This window comes from Capra hircus, chromosome 9 (assembly GCF_001704415.2).
Source record: "Capra hircus breed San Clemente chromosome 9, ASM170441v1, whole genome shotgun sequence".
In the NCBI taxonomy this organism is placed as follows: domain Eukaryota; kingdom Metazoa; phylum Chordata; class Mammalia; order Artiodactyla; family Bovidae; genus Capra; species Capra hircus.
Window position 1 is genome coordinate 54,500,711 of NC_030816.1, and position 21,835 is coordinate 54,522,545.

Below are 21,835 nucleotides of genomic sequence, written 5' to 3' on the forward strand. Positions count from 1 at the left end.
AGAGTAACACTAGCGCAAGTGAATTTGACTGCATTTATAACTGTCTTTCCCATCCTTCCTAATCAAGTCATCCCAGTTCTCGTTTGAATATATTCTTTTAAGCCTCTAAATAGATTACTGAGAATGTGGACATTGAAATGTATTCTGTTTATATTTAAATAATTTCATTTATGTTTAGTCTGCAAAAATTTACCTGAAGTTATTCCAGTATGTTGTGTTCTTTAAGCACTTGATGTATTTTTAAAGTGTTGTCCATGTCAATAATATATACAAGTCAAATCATGACCTTCTTTTGGTTTGTACTATTATATTAAAGTGACCTAGACACACAAAGGATTAGACTAAAAATTGTTAGTGCTCATACAGCTATTCTTCATTTCTTTCACTTCTTGATACTTGATAGTGTGCTATGCTGAAAAGGCAAACAATGGGAAAAGGTCTCCTTCACACACACAACATGGTAAAATCTGCTTTCAATAAGGAACTGTATTTACTTCCTGCTGTTCATGGTCACTATTTGTAATACCATATTTATACTCACTGTAGACATGAAGCCTGGAAAAGAAAAAAGTTCCTCAGTCTTCATACCTCTTATAATGCTTTGAGAACAGCTGCCGTTATTTTGCAGTAATCCACAGTAGAGTGTAATAGTTGCTCAGTCGTGTCGGACTCTGCGACCCCATGGACTGTAGCCTGCCAGTCTCCTCTGTCCATGGAATTCTCCAGGAAGGAGTACTGGAGTGGGTTGCCATGTCCTTCTCCAAATCCACAGTATGTTTAGGTTTAACGGAATCTTGGCTTAGTAATGAAGCACTTCATTAAAGTGTTGTTTATAGTGTTTCTGTTCACAGTGTTTCTATTCCATATATGCTTATGGTAGAACTGTATGGATGTTCTGCTCTCATCCATTCTCTGCTGTTTAGACAGATTCAGTTTATAGTGTCAGATTTTACTCTTGATGATTTTGTAGCTTTATTATTTGACGTTGAATAATTGTAGTCAGTCAAACTGTATAAGAAGCTGTATGGATTCTGTTTTATGCCTTGGGTATCATAAATGAGATAGAGTTTGATTCCATATTGATGAAATACTACTTCTGTTTCTCCAAGATATATTGTTCTTTACAATTTGTTTCTAGACATTGTGATTAAATGTTCTATTGGATAGCAATTTCAGTATCAGAGTACAATGACATTTTGTCGTGCTTTAAATGGAAATGTGTGTAGGCTTTTTCTAGTGAAGGCTTTTATATAAATTAATCATGTTCAGGGCTGATAGAATGTTCACAGCAGGACATGTAGTATTACAGAAAATGTCCAAAGCCATTTGCTCTTTTTCAGGACAACTATAACCATGACTTTTTGTGACATTCATAATCTGCTTAATTGGATGAATTTCAGTGTCAGAAAATTGTTCTATGTCACTTTTTAAACTTTTTTACCTCCCTCCTGTGCTGAGTTGTAATTTGATTAGACTTGATTTTCCTCAAGGGGGTGAGAGTTTAAAAAAAAAAAAAAAAACTTTCTACTTTGGTGCAACCAATTAATTAGTCCTGCATGGAGAGGTTTGGAAAAATCAATGAGCAGTCAAACTTGATGACAGAGTAAAACACACGTTCGTGAAGGCAGCATAGAGAAGACAGTGGAATTCCCGAAGTGTTAACTAGGCCCCATGGACTCTTTTGGAGCTTTGGAAATCCAGCTCAGCACTTCATAAATCATTTTTGCCTTGACACCAAAGATCTATGATGACTTGGTGCATATCTAACTCACTGAAAATCAAGAGCTATCTAATCAAGATTGCAAGGAGAAATATCAATAACCTCAGATATGCAGATGACACCACCCTTATGGCAGAAAGTGAAGAGAAACCAAAGAGCCTCTTGATGAAAGTGAAAGAGGAGACTAAAAAAGTTAGCTTAAAGCTCAACATTCAGAAAACTAAGATCATGGCATCTGGTCCCATCACTTCATGGGAAATAAATGGGGAAACAGTAGAAACAGTGTCAGACTTTATTTTGGGGGGCTTCAAAATCACTGCAGATGGTGATTGCAGCCATGAAATTAAAAGACACTTACTCTTTGGAAGGAAAGTTATGACCAACCTAGATAGCATATTCAAAAGCAGAGACATTACTTTGCCAACAAAGTCTAGTCAAGGCTATGGTTTTTCCTGTGGTCATGTATGGATGTGAGAGTTGGACTATGAAGAAAGCTGAGCACCAAAGAATTGATGCTTTTGAACTGTGTGTTGGAGAAGACTCTTGCAAGTTCCTTGGACTGCAAGGAGGTCCAACCAGTCCATTCTAAAGGAGATCAGTCCTAGGTGTTCATTGGAAGGACTGATGCTGAAGCTGAAACTCTAATACTCTGGCCACCTCATGTGAAGAGCTGACTCATTGGAAAAGACCCTGATGCTGGGAGGGATTGGGGGCAGGAGGAGAAGGGGATGACAGAGGATGAGATAGCTTGATGGCATCACCGACTTGATGGACATGAGTTTGGGTGAACTCTGGGAGTTGGTGAGGGACAGAGAGGCCTGGCGTGCTGCGATTCATGGGGTCACAAAGAGTCGGACATGACTGAGTGACTGAACTGAAATAAACCGAGGCAGGAGAAAAAAAGCAAAGAATTTACAGAGTGGGTTTTTTAAGAACTTTGTCTGTGTGCTCTTGGAATGGTACCCTTTCATACATATTTGTCATAACTGTTGGCTTTCAATCTTTAGAAAATGTCCATACAGTTAAATGAGTGGCATCTATCCTTATTTTAAAATCTTAGGCAAAAGAATACCAGGCTCTGCAGATCTCTCATTTTTCATTTCATTTACACTCTTCATACTTCACTGGCAAGTTAAGTCACCTGTTTAAAATCTGGGGTAAAGGCCGCTTGACAAACCTCAACAGAATTTTTTTTTGCAGATTTTCATTTCAGAGGGAAAATATGTGAGTTAGACATATATAAGATTGTTATCTTGGTAGCAGTTCCCAAGGAAATTGGGAATGATGAAGAATATGTCATCTGTACTTATTGGTATTGAATGGTGGTAGATAAGTTCACTCTTCAGGTGCTTGTAGAAATCACTCTTGAGGTTCCTTAAATTATTTCAGAGGTGGCATTCCATTTTTGATCACCCATTCTGTTGAATTTTAAAATTAATTGATAGTCTATTATGTGTAAGGCATTAAAAGACATGTGTAAAATATTCTACAGTTTCTACTGTTAGCAGCCTTAGTTTTGATGTTAAAACAAGGGCAAAATTAATCTTTTATGAAGCAAAATTAAGTTGTTATCAAAGATGTTAAGTTTTTAGAAATATGAAGGGACGTGAGAATGTGGTTAGATTAGAAATTGATATATGGGAGGGGGTTTCAGGATGGAGAACACATGTACACCCATGGCAATTCATGTTGACGTATGGCAAAACCAATACAATATTGTAAAGTAATTAACTTCCAATTAAAATAAATAAATTTATATTAAAAAAGAAGTTAATATATGGGAAATATCTGTGTGAAGGAATTACTTGAAATAGTCATAAACATGGAATGTATTATTGTACAAAAGCAAAATTTATTATTATACAAAAACTAGATCTCTAAAATTCATCCATAATTTATTAGTCATGTGAAATGGAACAAGTTACCTAATGTACTGGTACTGGTTTTCCATTGCTGTCATAAATTGCACAGATTTAGTGGCTTAACACAAATATATTATCTTACCTTATAATAGGTTAGAAGTCTGACATGAGCCTCACTGTCCTAAGGTCAGGTGTGGGCAAGGTCATATTCCCTTTTGAAGATTCTAGAAGGAAATTCATTTCCTTGATTTTTCCAACTTCTGAAGATTGCCTATATTCCTTGGCTTGTGTCCTCTTCCTTCATCTTCAAAACCAGAAATGGGTTGGAGGTTTATCACGTTCCATCACTCTTCCCACCTCTTTCACTTCCCTCATTAAGGATCCTTGTGATTATTTTTGGAGAAGGCAATGGCACCCCAGTCCAGTACTCTTGCCTGGAAAATCCCATGGATGGAGGAGCCTGGTAGGCTGCAGTCCATGGGGTCTGAGAGTCGGACATGACTGAGCGACCTCACTTTCACTTTTCACTTTCATGCGTTGGAGAAGGAAATGGCAACCCACTCCAGTGTTCTTGCCTTGAGAATCCCAGGGACGGGGGAGCCTGGTGGGCTGCCATCTATGGGGTCGCACAGAGTCGGACACGACTGAAGCGACTCAGTAGCAGCAGCAGCAGCAACAGTGATTATTTTGGGCTCACTCATACAATTCAGAATTATCATTACATCTCAAGGTCTTTAACTAAATCATATCTACAAAAGTCCCTTTGACATATAAAATAATGTATACAAAGGTTCCAAGGATTAAGATATAGACATTGTTGAGGGGTCATTATTCTTTGTACCACACAAATTAGCATTAACTCTCTCATTTCAATTTCTAATCAGTTCCTACCTGCCTGATAGAAATCTTGTTAGCAGAGACGAACTTCTGCAGGCTGAAGTGCTTGGCAAAAATTAGGTACTAAATAAAATGCTACTTTCCCCAAGAAAAGATTATTAGGCTATAGAATACTGGGATACAACAATAAACTCAAATGAAAATAACCCACAGCAGGCACACCCCCGACAGTGCTCTCTTCTGAATATTCATTTTGTCTTCTCTCTCTCCTCTCCTATTGTTTACTTTCCATTTTGGGAAAAATATCATCTTAGGAAAACATGTTTTTTTTTTAATGCCTGAATTACAAATAAATATCATTTTTCCAAAGATAAAGGGAATTTCAGATAGGGGAGAGCAGTATAGTGATTTCAAAGAAGATGAGGATGGAGAAACAAAACATGTATTTTCTGACCAGGTAACTCTTTTGAAAATAATTCAAGTAGGGTGGTGAGTGGTGCATGCGCGGTAGAGGGTTAAATAGAGAAGAGGTGCTAAGGTGATAAACAGTGGAGGTTACAGAGTACTCTTAAGAAAGTCCCTAGAGAAGGACAAGGAAGCTGAGCAGTATATAAGCATGAAAATAGCTGATGCTATTTCATTTGTAATAGCTAAAATTGAATAAGTGTTAAGTAACTCTGATCTGTTGAAAGAATTCATGAGCTAAGATCAGAAAGTTTCATCTGTCTTTGATTTGTTATTCTCTGCTGTTAACATTATATTTCCAACTCTTCTCATTACTACAAATCTTTGCTATTATTCCCCAAATGCTTTGAACTAGAGTGATTCATTCATGTCTGCAATGTCATAAATTGAAAAATGCTAGGTTCTTCTTACCCTGGTAACTATAGAAGCACAAAAACAAAGGCAATGCTTGGTATTCCTCCAGGGTGAATAATTTTTAGAAGGGAGGCTTTTAACTGTCACATTTCTGATCGTCTGTGATTTACACCCATATTGTGTTCTGTGATGGCTTCACTGAAAGGACTGTCGTGTTCTATGGGGGACTCAGCCTACCTGCTCTTTTACCAGTGGCTGGTGTGAAAGCCATGCTGTGCCAATGACTTGTTCACAGGAGGCAGGTCAATCTTTTGCAACCATGGATTGTTTCAGATGAGAGAGAAATATGTGAGGAGAGAATAGATGTCAAGGGCAGTGCTGAAAAGAAGGAAAATGCTTGTCTGAGTTTTACCTGCCGCTGACATTGTTAAAAATGATAGCAACTTAATGAAGCACGGAGCACTAAATGCATTAATAAGCTGAGGGAGGACCTTGCTCACTGCAATTTGGATTCTATTTATTCGTGTTCCTAGTTTTCTAAGACAGGACTAAAATTTGGGGCTGGCAATGCCCTTTAGAGTTGATAATTAATTTGAAAGAATTAAGATGCATTTCTTAAGCTCTGAATGCAATGTAGTTGCAGTATGAATCAGAATTAATCATTTATCAAGACAGTAAACACATTTTACTGTTACAAACAAATATTTGCTTTTTTAAGAGCAAGCACTGAATTACCAATAGTGTAAAATCATTATGTAAGAGAGTCATTTATTTGTTAAAAAGAAATGTATTAGTAATCTTTTTAAAAGCTCTGATATGATAATTTCCCAACATACACAGAAGTATAGAGAAGAATACTCTAGACCCACATAACTGATACCCACCTGTAAAAATTAACTCATGGCCCTTCCTGTTTCAATTCTACATTTGTTCATACCCCATCCCACTCACCAGGTTAAGTGAATGAAGTTAAGTTGCTCAGTCGTGTCCGACTCTTAGCGAACCCATGGACTCCTAACAGGCTCCTCTGTCCATGGGATTTTCCAGGCAAGAGTACTGGAGTGGGTTGCCATTTCTTTTTCCAGGGTATCTTCCCAACCCAGGGATCGAACCCGGGTCTCGCTCATTGTAGACAGTCTCTTTACCGTCTGAGCCACCTTATTTGGAAGCAAATCCCACACGTATTACATCCTCTACATCCTCTATAATTCAGTATATATTACTGAACTTTACAGCTCTTTTGTAAACAGAATCACTGTCATACCTAAAAATACTATTATTCTTCTTTAATATTAACAGACATTCAGTCAGTATTAAAATACATCACATTTGCCTCCAACCTTTAAAAAGTTGATTGAATCAGGATGTACCTGGAGTCACATACTGCATTTATTTGATATCTCTCTTAAGGTCTCTTAATCTATAACCTCCTTATTTTTTAATTGTCTTGTGATTTATTTTTTGAAGAAGCCATACTTTTTGGGTAGTAAAGGTTCTCACATCCTGAATTTTGTTAATTGTATCCCTGTGGTGCTGTTTTCATGATCCTTAGATACCTTATTTCCTGTAAACTGATAGTTAAATGTAGAGACTCACTCTGATTTTGGGTTCACATTTTTGGCAAATTACTTTATAGATGGTGCTCTATCCTTTCATTACATTGCAGAAAATATCCAGGTGTCTCTCTTTTGGCAACGTTAGTGGCCATTTTGACCGTTAGTGTTCACCACAGATTCATCATTTCAAAAAAGGTCCTCTTAGTAAACTGTGGCATCCTGTATAATTGAGTTTTCTCCAGGTTGATTTTTTTTTCATTTAATAGTATATTCCTGCATCCGTTGCTCTTTCTTCTCAGGTTCTCTTGACTATTCTTGCTTGTTAATGTTTTCAAATCAGCTTTACAATAAACTTATCCAGTTCTAGGGACTAATAATAAAAATTGTATTGATTTAGATTTGTATATTAACTTAGAGCTGAAAAGTAACTCATGTTATTTTTCAGAATGGGAGGTTGAGATTTTCTTTATTACATAATGAAGTGGAACTGTCCTTCAAATATTTTCCCATGGATAGTTAGGCATTGATTAAAACTCTTCTCAAAAAACAAATTCAGCAAATGAACATTTTATCTTCAGAAGATTATCTTTAGTCATCCAGTTAGATTATTATTTCTTAGAAATTAGATAATGATAGAGTAATTCATTTTCAAATGTATAAACTTTATATGAGCTTAATGTGACTATAAAAAATCTGTTTTAATTGACAGCAAAGTATTTCTGTTTCTCTGAAAACAGAGGAGCCACTTACCCTGAGGTGAAATGGCACATTTGCTTACCTGCAACTCCTTAAATTCACACTCAGCAACTGTAGTGTACACTGAGGGGAGGGGAATAAATGCCCTGTACATTATAACTGAGTGACAATTACAAGTCATGTCAGTCTTTGAAATTATTGTCAGTAAATTTGTCTGAAGGGACAGGCAGACAAGGGGGTTATCCATATGGACTCCCCACCAATCCTAGGTTTATCAAAATAAATGTAAATTTGCAAGGGACATAAAACTCACCCAAAAAGTAATAATTGAAGTCATTTGTAGGTTAATTGCTTTAAGTTTTAAATTTAAAGCATCCTTTAAAAGCTTCTATTGTTTAGTTCAGTTCATTCGTTCGGTTGTGTCCAGCTCTTTGCGACCCCATGAACTGCAGTACGCAAGGCCTCCCTGTCCATTACCAACTCCTGGAGTTTTACTCAAACTCATGTCCATCAAGTAGGTGATGCCATCCAACCATCTCATCCTTTGTAGTCCCCTTCTCCTCCTGCCTTCAATCTTTCCCAGTATCAGGGTCTTTTCCAATGAGTCAGTTCTTCACATCAGGTGGCTAAAGTATTGAAGTTTCAGCTTCAGCATTCCAATGAATATTCAGGACTGATTTCCTTTAGGATAGAATGGTTGGATCACCTTGCAGTCTAAGGGACTGTCAAGATTCTTCTCCAACACCATAGTTCAAAAGCATTGATTCTTTGGTGCTCAACTATCTTTATAGTCCAACTCTCACATCTATTGTTTAACCTTGATCCAATAGGTCCAGTAATAGTGTCTTGAAAATGTGTATAGTGATCTCTTCAGGTAATTTTTAAGATTATAGTGAGCCACTTGTTTCCTGTGATTGCTTAAGAAATTTTTGCTGGGAAGTAAAAATTTGGTTAAGCTTCCCAGGTGACACAAAGATAGAGAATGTGCCCACCAATGCAAAATACATAGGAGACAGGGGTTCAATCCCTGGGTTGCGAAGAACCCTTGGAGTAGGAAATAGCAACTCTCTCCAAGTTTCTTGCCTGGAAAATTTCATAGAAATAGGAGCCTGGTGGGGTCACAGAGAGTCAAACATGATTGAGCATGCATACACACACAAAAAAATTTGTTTAGGGCAAAATCACATGGACAGAGAAACCTGGTAGGCTACAGTTCATGGGGTCACAAAGAGTCAGACATGACTAAACAACTTCACTTTCACTTTCCCTGGTTGCTCTGCCAATGCAGGGAAACACAGGTTTGATCCCTGGAAAAGGAAACAGCACCCTATTCCAGTATTCTTGTCTGGGAAACCCCATGGACAGAGGAGTTTGGCAGTCTACAGTCCATGGGGTTGCAAACAGTTGGACAGGACTTAGTGGCTAAACAACAACAAAAGAATTTGGTTACATGCTTTTTGGTAGGGTGGGTCTTTGAATGAAGCCTCTATTAAACTCAGACTTAAGATGAATTTCCTGCATTCAGCCCCACTTCTCACCCCTGCTTCTGGTCAGACCTGCTTTCATGAGTTTCTGCTGGTCTTGACCCAGGGCAACAGCCACTCTGAGTACTTTTGGCCTTAACCTCTACTCTCCCTCTATAGCTGACTCCCATGGACCTTCCAGAAAAAATAATGAACCCACCTCATCCTCTTTGTTTTTTTGTTTTTTTTTTGTTTGTTTTTTAATTTATTTATCCTTCTTTTAGGTCTCAGGTAAAAGATAAGCTGATTATATGAACTATCAACTCAAACACAGAGACGTGTGTGTGCATTTCTGTAAGGCTTTCCAGATTATTCTAGTGGGTACAAAGCTTGAAATTCTTGATTCCAAGGATCCTTTTTGGTTCTGACATTGTATAGTTCTCATTGCTTTCTGAACGTCAACATACCCATATAAATAAATGAGTATCTGACATACGTAATGCTAGAACTAATAATGCACAGAAGTGTCTAAAACAGAGATGGCATCGAAGTTTGTGGAAATGTTTAAATTCATAACATTGGCAAGAGCAGGCATTAGAATATTGCAGAGCCTCTTTCACAATTAAGCAGTTTTGTTATGTGGACAGCTATTTGCTATAGGGAGTTCACAGACAGCAATAAAGGGATAAAGGCAGAGCTTATCTGTGGCAGAAGTTAGACGGCCATGTGTTTTTCTCTTGACAAATTAGGAAACAGAAATGGAAGAGAGTAATTCAGGTTAAGTTCTGTGAGAAAGATGAAGTACCATCTTCCACAGAGAGTGAAAGTGAAAGTGAAAAAGTTGCTTAGTTGTGTCCGACTCTGTGCCAACATGGCCAACACAGTCAAGGGAATTCTCCAGGCCAGAATGGTGGAGTGGGTAGCCTTTCCCTTCTCCAGGGAATCTTCCCAACCAGGGATCACACACACACACACACACACACACACACACGAATGACAGGAAGCTTGTTTTTCCTGTTTAAAAAATGTGGCCGTTTCATTCATCATGACGGACCATTTTGCAGTTTTCCCCCTCCATGGCTGGTGATAGAAGCTGCAAATAGTGCTGGCCGTATATATCCAGTTGTTTGACTGTTTTTAGTTTCAGAGATGTGACCAACTCACTGTCCCATGGACTGTAGCCTGCCAGGCTCCTTTGTCCGTGGGATTCTCCAGGCAAAAATACTGGACTGAGTTGCCATTTCCTCCTCCAGGGAGTGGTGTCCATTTCCTCACAGAGAATGGTTTTCATTAATACTTTTATGTCTTTCATGGACGTTCAGCCTACAGGAAACTGAGGCCCTCTGTCCTTTGTACATCTTTGAGGAGTCCTCCTGTGGCCTAGCTCTTTTAACTGTGTTTCAGTGACACTCAAAAGTATCAGTAAAATCTCCAAAACACAATACTATTTGATAGCATTTTTCTAGATCCATGATTCTCCCAAGGACAAAGGAACTGGGATAAAGTAGGTTCCTGAGAGTCATAACAGAGAGTTTTTTTGTTTTTTTTTTTAAAGGCAGACCCAGCAATTCATGTACTAGAAATTGATCCTGGAGATCAGACTTACCCAAATGGGTTATGAATGAGCCAATATATATTCTGCCCTAGGACAGTGTGTAGAGTGGCCAAAGCTCCTAGGCTGTTCATTCCAGGCTGTGAGGTCTCCTCCAATCATGTGAAAAAGATGGGAAAATCACCATATATGATGGTCATTGTAGGTTGCTTGTTATTTTGGGCCTGAAGGATTCTTCAGAAAGACTATTTTCCATTTCCACCTTAAATGAGTTCAAGTTCTTAAACACTCTACTGCTGCTGCTGCTGCTGCTGCTAAGTCACTTCAGTTGTGTCTGATTCTGTGCGATCCCATAGACGGCAGCCCACCAGGCTCCCCCATCCCTGGGATTCTCCAGGCAAGAACACTGCAGTGGGTTGCCATTTCCTTCTCCAATGCATGAAAGTAAAAAGTGAAAGTGAAGTTGCTCAGTCATGTCCGACTCTTAGTGATCCCATGGACTGCAGCCTACCAGGCTCCTCCGTCCATGGAGTTTCCAGGCAAGAGTACTGGAGTGGGGTGCCATTGCCTTCTCTGCTTCAACACTCTAGGAACATCTACTTTAATGCTACATTAGTGACATATGATTGTGATTAATGATATTTTATTATGTGATGCACAAATAGAATGTGAAATAGAAAGTTCTCTATGTTACTGTAAACTGTCAAACATTTGGCCTTATTTCAAAAGTTATTTGGAATTTTTTAGCCACCAATATGTAAAAAGTACCCTCCTACAACAAAAAAATTGGATATAGTGTATTGAGATCTATGATTCATAGAAGCCTAGCCATCTTAGTATTTTTGTGCTTATCATAAGGTATTTGCTTGCCTTGTTGCATCCCATACAGATTTTTTTTTTTGCCACCTGGAAATAAGATTTTATAAGTAGTGATTTTGAAGAGTCTTTATGCTGAAAACACAAGGCAGAATTAATTAATAACATAGGTACACTAGAGAATTATTCTGTTGAAATCATTAAAAATTTGGCATACTTAGAAATTCAGTTAGAATTTTTACAGTCTTTTTCTGACACCTTCAAAGAATACTTCTATTCATTGTGTTTTTCAATAATGCTGTCTACCACATTTTAAAAAGTTTATTCAAAATACTACATGCCAACTAATTTAATTAATTTTGCGTGAAATGTGAAAGAATCCATAGAAAGTAAATGAAAGAAGGATATTATTTTGAAATGAGGTGACTTTAATATTCTTGAAGGCAATGACTGCTTTTCCATGTCACTTAATGCTGGCTGTTATATTGAATTATAGAAAGAGTCTGTGCGGTTTCTAGTACAACTTCTTTTTTAGAGCCAACACAGAAGCTCTGAAGTCATAAATCCATGTTGTAGCTCCAAGACAATTTGGCCTTCTATATTTGCTTGCTGAGTTGTTTCTAAACAAAGTCCTTTATCCATACATCGGTGTATCTTTATTTTTCTTATTTGTACCTGCAATCTGTAATTATACTTTGATATTTCTCTTTTGTTTTTCCACTAAAAAAAAAAATCTCTATGCATTTTTTTTTCTGGATGGAAATTTGCTAATTTAAAACATTTATAGAGATTTTTTTTTCCAAAGAGCAAATAGTACTTTATTATCTCTTCCATGGTTCTTACTTTGAAAAAGATACACTATGAAACAGAGGGTAAAAGAGTTTGAGAAATTTTCTCAACTCATAGAGCTATTAATTAAATGAGCATGCAAGAAATGTATGTCTTAGTTCCTGCAAGTGACAAAAATGCTGGTTGACTAGAATTCAAGTTCTAACAAACAGAAAGAATAGTATTAATCTAGTCAGAAGTCATATGGAAGCATGTACACTGGTTTTGATTATTCAATTAAAACTAATAAATGTTAAATATACATTATTTCAAAAGAATTTTACTAAAGATTATAGCACCTCTGCCCTTTAGGAGCTCACAATTTAGTTATTTATATTCTTTACCAGTTTACAGATTTTTGTCATGAATAATTTAGAATTACCAGAAATTAGGAGCATTTAATTTATCAGAAATTAGTGTATCAGATTTTCATAGAAAAAACTATCTTTCTGTGTTCTATCAGATTACTCAGTAGGGTTTGCCTTTTAGTGAATTCATTATTAAAGAGGTTCCATGTGTATGTATTGAATACAGAGTGTCTAAGAGAAATAGTCCATAATGAACAGCACCTAAAAATGCAGAAATAGCAAAAACTCTAGATTATGTTTGGTTGGCTTCTGTACATCTTTTTTTCTGCCAACATAACCTGTATTAGGGGCTTCCCAGGTGGTACAGTGGCAAAGAATCCGCCTGCAATGCAGGAGACAGGAGTTCCATCCCTGGGTCTGGGTTGGGAAGATACCCTGGATGAGGAAATGACAACTTGCTTCAGTATTCTTGCCTGGGAAATCCCATGGACAGAGGAGTCTGGTGGGTTACAGTCCATGGGGTTGCAAAGAGTCAGACATGGCTGAGTGACTGAGCATGCGTGTGGGCACATGATTGATAGAGTATGTTCCATCTTACTCCCACTCTTGTCCTTTCTTTGATGTTTATTTTTTAAAATATTTCCTTACTTTAAAAATAATTTTATTAAAAACTGAGACATTTATGTTAATGCAATTAGTATAGCAGGATAGTAGAAGAATTTTAAAGTTCTTTTTCTCTCCTTGACTCCTTATCCCCAAACCCCACAGGTCACGTCTTAAATATGTCCATGTCTACCCTTCCCCAAAATGTCTAAGTGTATTTCAATAATTACAAATTCATATGTATATATACATGTCTGTCTACAGTTATCTGTATACCTCTGTAAATAAAAATTCATAATATTTCCCATATGGAGTGATAATACATAAAATAGAATGGTCAAAGCTCAGACTAATCAGAGTAGGTGTCTTGGCTGTTCCTTGCAATCCCTAGGTTACCCAGATGTCCTCTGGAAAGAGAAGGCATTTGAGAGGCTTGGACAGCAGTTATTTACCAAGTACAGAAGTATTTCAGTATTTTAACTACCAGTATTTCCTTAACTGTGCATAAGAGACAAATGGTATCCCTACTTTTGCTCATTAAATGGCTCGTGATTTTCCCCTCAGTGCACACAGATAGAAATGCTCATGTTCCAATAAGGGTCTCAAAAGACCAGCATCTGAGTCACCTCTTTCATCTTAAGTATGAACTTTTTATGTTTTTAAATTCAGTCCCTTAGAGTTTGTCATAGACAGTGTGTATGTATTCCTGAAAGTCTCATGTCAAAACTATGAAGCAGATAAGGTATATTTTCAGAACATTACTTTCAAGCTCCCCTCTAAACAGACCCATTAATTATCTTTTAACAGGTTTTTCCCTCAATTGTATCTTTTCCGTGACCCCAATCACCCAGAATTTAGGGTTGGCAAACTCCCTGTGTCTCACTGAATGTACTAAAAAGACCACATACTATTGCTTTCTTACTAGCATACTTTTAATGTATCTCATTATTGCAATTTATTATCAACTCATAGCTGGTGGGACTATACCTTGAAAGAAAGTTGCTCAGTTGTGTCTGACTCTTTGCGATCCCATGAAATGTAGCCTGCCAGGCTCCTCTGTCCATGGAATTCTCCAGGCAAGAATACTAGAGTGGGTTGCAATTTCCTTCTCCAGGGGATCTTCCCGACCCACTAAAGACATATACTATTGCTTTTTTACTAGTGTACCTTTCATATATCTCATTATTGTAATATATTATTGACTCATAGATGGTGGGACTATATAAACTACCTTATATTTATCTTTCTACCAAGGACATGGCAAAAAATGTCACTCGGTAATGTTTATGCATTGTTCTTTTGGACTTTTGGATTGGATTGGTAAAGATGCACATATGTACCATCACAAAACATCTAGAATATTTATTTTGTATGTGTTCAGATATTATGTAGATTTGAAAGCAGAGGATTGCCATATTCCCCTCAGTGGTCACTCTGTTGACTTGTAGTAACTTGATACCTTAATTTTCCTTTTCTTTAACACATATTTATCTCTTATACAGAAGGTACAGAAACCCTTCATTTACTATATTCCAATTTCAAACAGCTGCTGAGTGTACTAGAATTTCGTCTCCATTATTTTCTATTTGGGAATGTGGAGGAATTGACACTTACTGAGTATTTACAGCCAAGTCCTTTGCTAGGTACTTTGCATACATTATTTCATTTAGTCTAAACTGTCTCTCAGTTGTATACTTAGTGTTCATATTATTGACCCTAATTAACAGAAATGGGAGTGAGAGTTGACGAAGTAAGTCACATGAATGTTGGCATCACAATTTAAATACAGGACTGTGCCTTCAAAGTGCTATGTTTTGTTTTGTTTTTGTTTTTTTCCTGTACCACAGTAATGCCATCTAAATGGTACTTGTCTGAGGATTAGGTGATACAGGTAACTGTTTTCTAAACTATCAGGCACTATTCACACATGGAATTTCTAACTCATAATCTCCAACAGAATAATGTGAGTAAATTGGTATGTACCAAATACTGTAAGTGATTGTGATTACAATGGAACTTCAAAAATTAGAGGAAATGATGTTAATGAGTTGTTGGAGAACTAAAATCCAATTTTAACCCATTTCTTTTAAAGTCATGGGTGTCAAAATGGAACATATCATTTTAGTAAAGAGGTATTAAATATGGACATGTAACTGTAAAAATATATTTAGAGGATACAATTTTGTTGTTGTTTAGTTGCTAAGTAGTTTCCGACTCTTTGCAACCGATGGACTGCAGCATGCCAGGCTCCTCTATCTATGGGACTTTCCAGGTAAGAATACTAGAGCGGAGTGTCATTTCCTTCTCCAGGGAATCTTCCTGACCCAGGGATCAAACTATGTCTTCTGCATTGGCAGGTGGATTCGTTACCACTGAGCCACCTGGAAAGTCCAGAGAATATAATAGGAGCATGGAATAATATCCGCAGTAAAATTATTGTAGCCTTAGGCCTTATATTTGATATGCATTCCATGGGGTCGCAAAGAGTCGGACACAACTGAACAACTTCACTTTCACTGTTCACTTTCATGCACTGGAGAAGGAAATGGCAAGCCACTCCAGAGTTCTTGCCTGGAGAATCCCAGGGACGGGGGAGCCTGGTGGGCTGCTGTCTATGGGGTTGCACAGAGTTGGACATGACTGAAGCGACTTAGCAGCAGCAGCAGCAGCAGCAGTGAGAAACTTTGGAATTCAGAGTTACATGTTGTTGTTGTCACACTTCCCAGGTGTTCCAGATTGCATATGTGATTGTGAAAGCAGCTAACTCCCCTCGGCCTGGAAACTGGATTTTGGAACGCTCACTGGATGATGTTGACTACAAGCCCTGGCAGTATCATGCTGTGACGGACACGGAGTGCCTAACCCTCTACAATATTCATCCCCGTACTGGACCACCGTCATATGCCAAAGATGATGAGGTCATCTGCACTTCCTTTTATTCCAAGATACACCCCTTAGAAAATGGAGAGGTAAGATGAGAAAATTCACCCTCAGTACATTTAAGATGGCAAAATAGGCCTGTCAGAAAGACTTGACTATATCAGTCGTTGATGTCAGGGAGATTTTAAAATAGGATTTAGCAGAAGTACATTTAAAATAACTTATTAAATAAAAAGGAAAAACTGAAGGGTATTAGAATTTTAGCTGCCTTCATCTAGTATGTATCTTGTGTGTCCAATAAAGATCAGAGAAGAAGAAATGGGCTTAAGTTGGAGAGTCAGTGATTAATTTTAAAGAAACTTTTCTGACAGGGAGTCTTGCTAATTACTGAAGGATTGAGAGCTTAGAAGAAACCTTAAATCTGTGTGCTCTAGTCTGAAGATAGGGACAAAAGAGATAAATTCTGGAAAACATAATTCACATATGTGAACTCATAATTTATGTGTTTTTCTACTGTTGCCGCATAGGGCTGCAGTGGGCTTTCTTTCCTTTGTTCAAGTTTTGCTTATTCTATGCTTAATTCAAATCTGTTCAACTTCTCCATAGCATCTTTTTTTTTTCTTGTGGTTAAGATTTTAAATTGATTCATTGTTTTTTCAGCCACAGATTCAAACCATGACTTCACCTTTACCAATTGTGTGATCTTGAATCAGTGCCTTAAGTTGTCTGTGCCTCCGTTTCATCTCCCATAAACTAGAAACAATAACAGTAGTTCTTATTTCTTATGATTGTCAAGATTAAATGAAAATGTTTGAAACATTATCATAGTCACTTTGCAGGCATTAATTATTTTTGTTGCTGTTATAATAACAATAACCATTGAGGTCGGTGGTGGTGGTGGTGGTAGTAGCCCCCTCTCAGATACTCAAACCTAGACCTAGAGACCCTCGGATCTCTAGTTTTATTTCCCTAATCAGTCTCTCTTCAGTATATAAGGCCTAGCTCTTTTTGTTCTACTTTCTTATGTCCATTTCTGTGTATACTCATGGCTAATATTCTCTCCTCACCAGTTCACATGCTTGAAGCTAGTATCATTTTTTACATTTGTATTTTCAAAAAATTCATATTCATACACTATCAGGCCCACCTTAACCATTCTGAGATTATTTCTTTAAACACTTCTGGGAGTACGTTAGATTTTTGACATATATTGATCACACTCTTTTGGCACTATTTTCTATGAATGTCTCCCAGTGTCTCACTATATTTCAATTTCATGTTCAAAAATATCAGTTTTGGGTGAAGAAAATTCCAAATGGTGCTCTCAGCAGAGATCTCAATCTGCCAAACAATGAGTCAAAAGCAGTGAGTCAAACAGCTGTTCAACCTGCTTGTGCCCAGAGGCATCCACGTCCTGGCCAGAGTGGCCTGAGGATATGAGAGTAGGGAGGGAGGGCAAGGAGAATATATTTGAGTTGAATTTATAATTTTTTTCTTGGATCCAGTGTTTACCCAGGATTAATAATTATGTAATATTTATAAAGCTATTCTTTATCTTTAAAAAATGAGCCAATTCAGAAATTTGTTTAACAATATAAAATGTACCCAGATATGTAACATACAAGTTGCATGCATACCCCAAAGCATGCTAACAACTACATAGATGGTGGTTCTCCATTCTTTAGACTTTGTCAACTTACCAACGTGGAACAGATATTCTATTTGTTTGTGTTTAACTGGCTACATGGTTTTAGACACTCACTATAAACTAATCATTACTGTTGACTTTTAAGAACAACTTATTCAACTGTCTCTGTGACATGCTTTTTAAAGTCTATTTCTCTCTCATTGGAAAGTGAATGAGGTGAGGAATGGAAAGTAATTCAAAGTATTTGAAGTAGATTGATAGTATTTAAAAATATGAATGAAACCCAGACCTCTCCTGGAATATCTGTTTTATTTTATATCTTAGTCTGTGAAACATGGTACTCTTTGGAATGGACAGGTTCAGCGAAGGTAGGGGATGGACTCCCAAGACTGCCACATCAACTGGTGACAAAGTTGAGATAAGAATACAGATCCCCTGAGTCCTACATTAGTGTTTCTTTCATACTCTAATAAAGACTGAAAGTTGATCTTTTTTAAAATCTTGGTAATTGCTAAACTCAGAAATGATTTAGAAGAGATATTGACCTGCTGGATCCATTAAAGTAGAAAGATTTCTGATCCTGAGATATGGTGATAGAGAAGAATGGGATTAGAAGACTGGGTTCTGCTTCTGCTACTAGTTTTTATGGAACATTGAACAGGTCAGTTAATCTCTGAGTTTGAATTTCTTTAATATATGAATGTTTGATATGTAAATTATCCTAAGGCATCTTTCAGTTCTAAAGTAGTACAGTTTCAGATATCACCTACAATATAACATTGGGAATATTTTACATTTTTTTGGATGCTTGTCTCCAATATTTCCCAGACAAGTGATTGTGAAATAAATCTTAGTATCATTAATTTTTAGTTTTAAAAGCATTCACATTTAAGTACCATGTGAAATTTAATTATTAGGTGCTTATATTCAGAACTTCCCAGAGAAGTGACATTCAAGTAAGAAAAACAAACATATAAACGAGTAAATGCAAAATGATAGTATAAATGCCACGACAGAATTGTTTACAGCAAGTGGTAAAGTTCTCCTGGATGAGTCAAAGGAACCCTGCTGAGAAGATGGAGTCTCAGAGTACAGAGAAACATACAAAATTTCTTAGTATCTCCAAAGTTTTGAAGACAATTGCAAATGTATTGCCAATATGCTTTAGACATATAACAGAATTCACTCCATTATTGAAGGGTATTTTTATTTGGTTTGAATTGTAGGCTTGTTATTATTTTAAATGTACATAAATATAAGAAGATAGAGAATCCCTGTATCCCTTTTACCTAGCTCCCACTAAGGATAATATCTTTCATAATCTACATTCATTTGTCAAACTAAGAAATTATTATCATTATTTATAAAGAATAAATTACAAGTATTATTGATACTCTATTACCTAAACCACAGATTTATTCAGATTTCATTCAGATTATCATTAATGACTTTTTTTCTCTTCTGGGATCCAGTTTGGAATAGGACGTTGTGTTTATTGCATCATTGTGTCTCTTAGTCTCCTCTAATCCACGACAGTCTTAATCTTCTTTTGTTTCCCTTGACCTTGATCACTTTTTAAAATTGCTCTTTGTTGTAATGTTTCTATTTATTTGACTGCACTATGTCTTCGCTGTAGCCTGTGGAATCTTGAGGTACGGCAGATGAACTCTAAATCGTAGACTGTGGGGTCTAGTTCCCTGACTAGGGATTAAAACCAGGTCCCCTGCAGTGCGAGCATGGAGTAGCCACTGGACCACCGGAGAGTCCCAAGCCTGATCAGTTTTAAGAGTACTGGTCAGATTTTTTGGTAGCATATTACTCATTTTGAGTTTGCCTGCTGTTTTTTAATGATTAGACTGGGCTTCTGGGTTTTGGGGAAAAATACCACAGAGGTGAAACAACTTCCTCATTTCATCATTCCTATTTATTTTTATATCCACATCTCCTGTCTATTACCTTTTTATTGGTTTATTAGTCTTACTGTTTTCTAGATAGGATTTTATTTTAGACAATGCTATCTAGATATTTACCATGATTTGAAATGTATGTTCTTGACAAAGCATCAAATGATCATTTGCTTCCAGATCTTGAAAATACTCTTAAATTATGAATTTAAGTCAGAGAATAAGAGAAATAACAGCAGTGTTTTTAAGACTTTGGAGACCAGGGTTGGGAAGATCTCCTGGAAAAGGGAAAGGCTACCCACTCCAGTATTCTGGCCTGGAGAATTCCATGAACTGTATAGTCCTTGGGGTTGCAAAGAGTCAGACATGACTGAGCGACTTTCACTTCACTTGACTTCACTTCATTTCACTTCACTTCACTTCACTGCGAATAAGGCATTAAGAAATAAACATACATCAGTTATAACACACTAAGCAATAATGTTTGTGTTATAGGTACAGAAATGACTAACATCAGATCTGTTGAGTCTAAGGTTTATTACATTGTCACTTGTCTGCAAAATTTTGGAGACATGTGCCAAAACATTTAGAACATTCCAGTATATCATGTTTCAGGTGAAAAGGGCATCATTTTAGAGCCAAACAATACTTTGGGTGAATTCCTTGTCAATATATTAAAGGATATCATAGCTTTGACTTCAGCATCTATATCCAAACTTCAATACTATCTTCTGTCCATATTATCACTGAAGGCTATTTAGTCTTTCCTTATGGCCTCTTGAGTCTTGGCAGCAGCTTATTTCTTCAGTATTGTTTGTTGCTCCAGCCACCCCCACTCTTCTGCCCCCACCCTCTAGCTTGGTCCATTCTCTGCCCTCTACCTCACATTGCCTGCAAGAGATCAACAAATGTTGATCATGTGGATTCACTGGAAAGGTAGTACAGGGCACATAGCCAGCCTTCTGGATGACTCAGTTCACCTGCATCCAAGAAGATTGTAGCCCTTCAGGTACCATCCTGGGCTTGCACCCAAAGGGAGAAAAGGAATTCACTGAGTTGTGAGATCGTCACATCTCAGGGCTGGCAGAAAAAAAATTATACAAGGCAATGAATTCAATGGTAGACCCAGTATGTTGTTATCCGGGCCATAAACTGAAAGAGACTTTGAGCAAAAGCCTTTGAGAGCTTCATTTCAGAAAGGCAGTTTGGTGTCTATCAGTACCGAGAGGGCTCAGCAGGAACCCTGCTTGCCTTGCTTTGTGGGAATGGTCCTGAGCTCCAGAGTAGGAGTTGTGTGGTATAAAGTAACAGATGGCAGCGGGCCTCCATCATTTTGAGGCCAGCCAAAGAGAAAAACTGTGGTGGGTACAGCTGCATGGACAGGCATCACCAGCAGTGCCATAGGGTGTCAGCTCCATCCAGAGCTGCTATCTGCCTAAGTGCTGCTTCTGCTGAAAGCACTTGCCCCTGCCCCTGGGTGCTACTAAGAACTGTTAACAAGAACTGCCACTTGAAGGCACCACTGTGTCAAATATGATAGCACCCCTCCGTGTGTGCTAGGTCGCTTCAGTCATGTCTGTCTGTTTGCTACCCTATGGACTGTAGCCCACCTGGCTCCTCTGTCCATGGAATTCTCCAGGCAAGAATGCTGCTGCTGCTGCTGCTGTGGCTGCTAAGTTGCTTCAGTCATGTCTGACGCACTGCGACCCCATAGATGGCAGCCCATCAGGCTCCTCCGTCCCTGGGATTCTCCAGGCAAGAGTACTGGGGTGGGTTGCCATTTCTTTCTCCAATGCATACATGAATGCTAAGTCGCTTCAGTTGTATCCAAATCTGTGTGACCCAATGGACAGCAGCCCACCAGGCTCCTCTGTCCACAGGATTCTCTAGGCAAGAATACTGGAGTGGGTTGCCATTTCCTTCTCCACCAGGCAAGAATACTGGAGTGGATTGCTATGTCCTCCTCTAGGGGATCTCCCAGACCCAGGGATAGAACCTGTGACTCTGATGCATCCTGAATCATTGGGGCCATTTCAAAGAGCTATTTCTGGGACCAGGGTTTTTAATTCAGTAGTTTGGGAAAGGCTCAGGAAGCTCTATGTATATGTTAAATAAGTACTCCTGGAGACTTTGATCTTCCTTGCCTTAGCTCATTGTTCAAATATTTCTAGCTTTCCTGAATCCTGGAGATAATAGATCATTAATTATTTAGAGAAAGAGTATCAGACATGCTGCCGCTGCTGTTGCTAAGTTGCTTCAGTCGTGTCCGACTCTGTGCGACCCCACAGACGGCAGCCCACCAGGCTCCCCCATCCCTAGGATTCTCAAGGCAAGAACACTGGA

The 21,835-nt window shown here is 37.9% G+C and overlaps 1 protein-coding gene across 3 annotated transcripts in view; it reads left to right on the plus strand.

The window, feature by feature from the left end:
• The window catches only part of LAMA2 (laminin subunit alpha 2), a 677,281-nt gene that overhangs the window by 194,587 nt on the left and 460,859 nt on the right, over positions 1-21,835 (plus strand). For all 3 annotated transcript variants that reach the window (XM_005684731.3, XM_005684732.3, XM_018053196.1), the window contains exon 4: positions 15,787-16,029. In XM_005684731.3, coding sequence (XP_005684788.2) covers positions 15,787-16,029 — 243 coding nt within the window. The remainder of the gene's footprint in view (positions 1-15,786; positions 16,030-21,835) is intronic.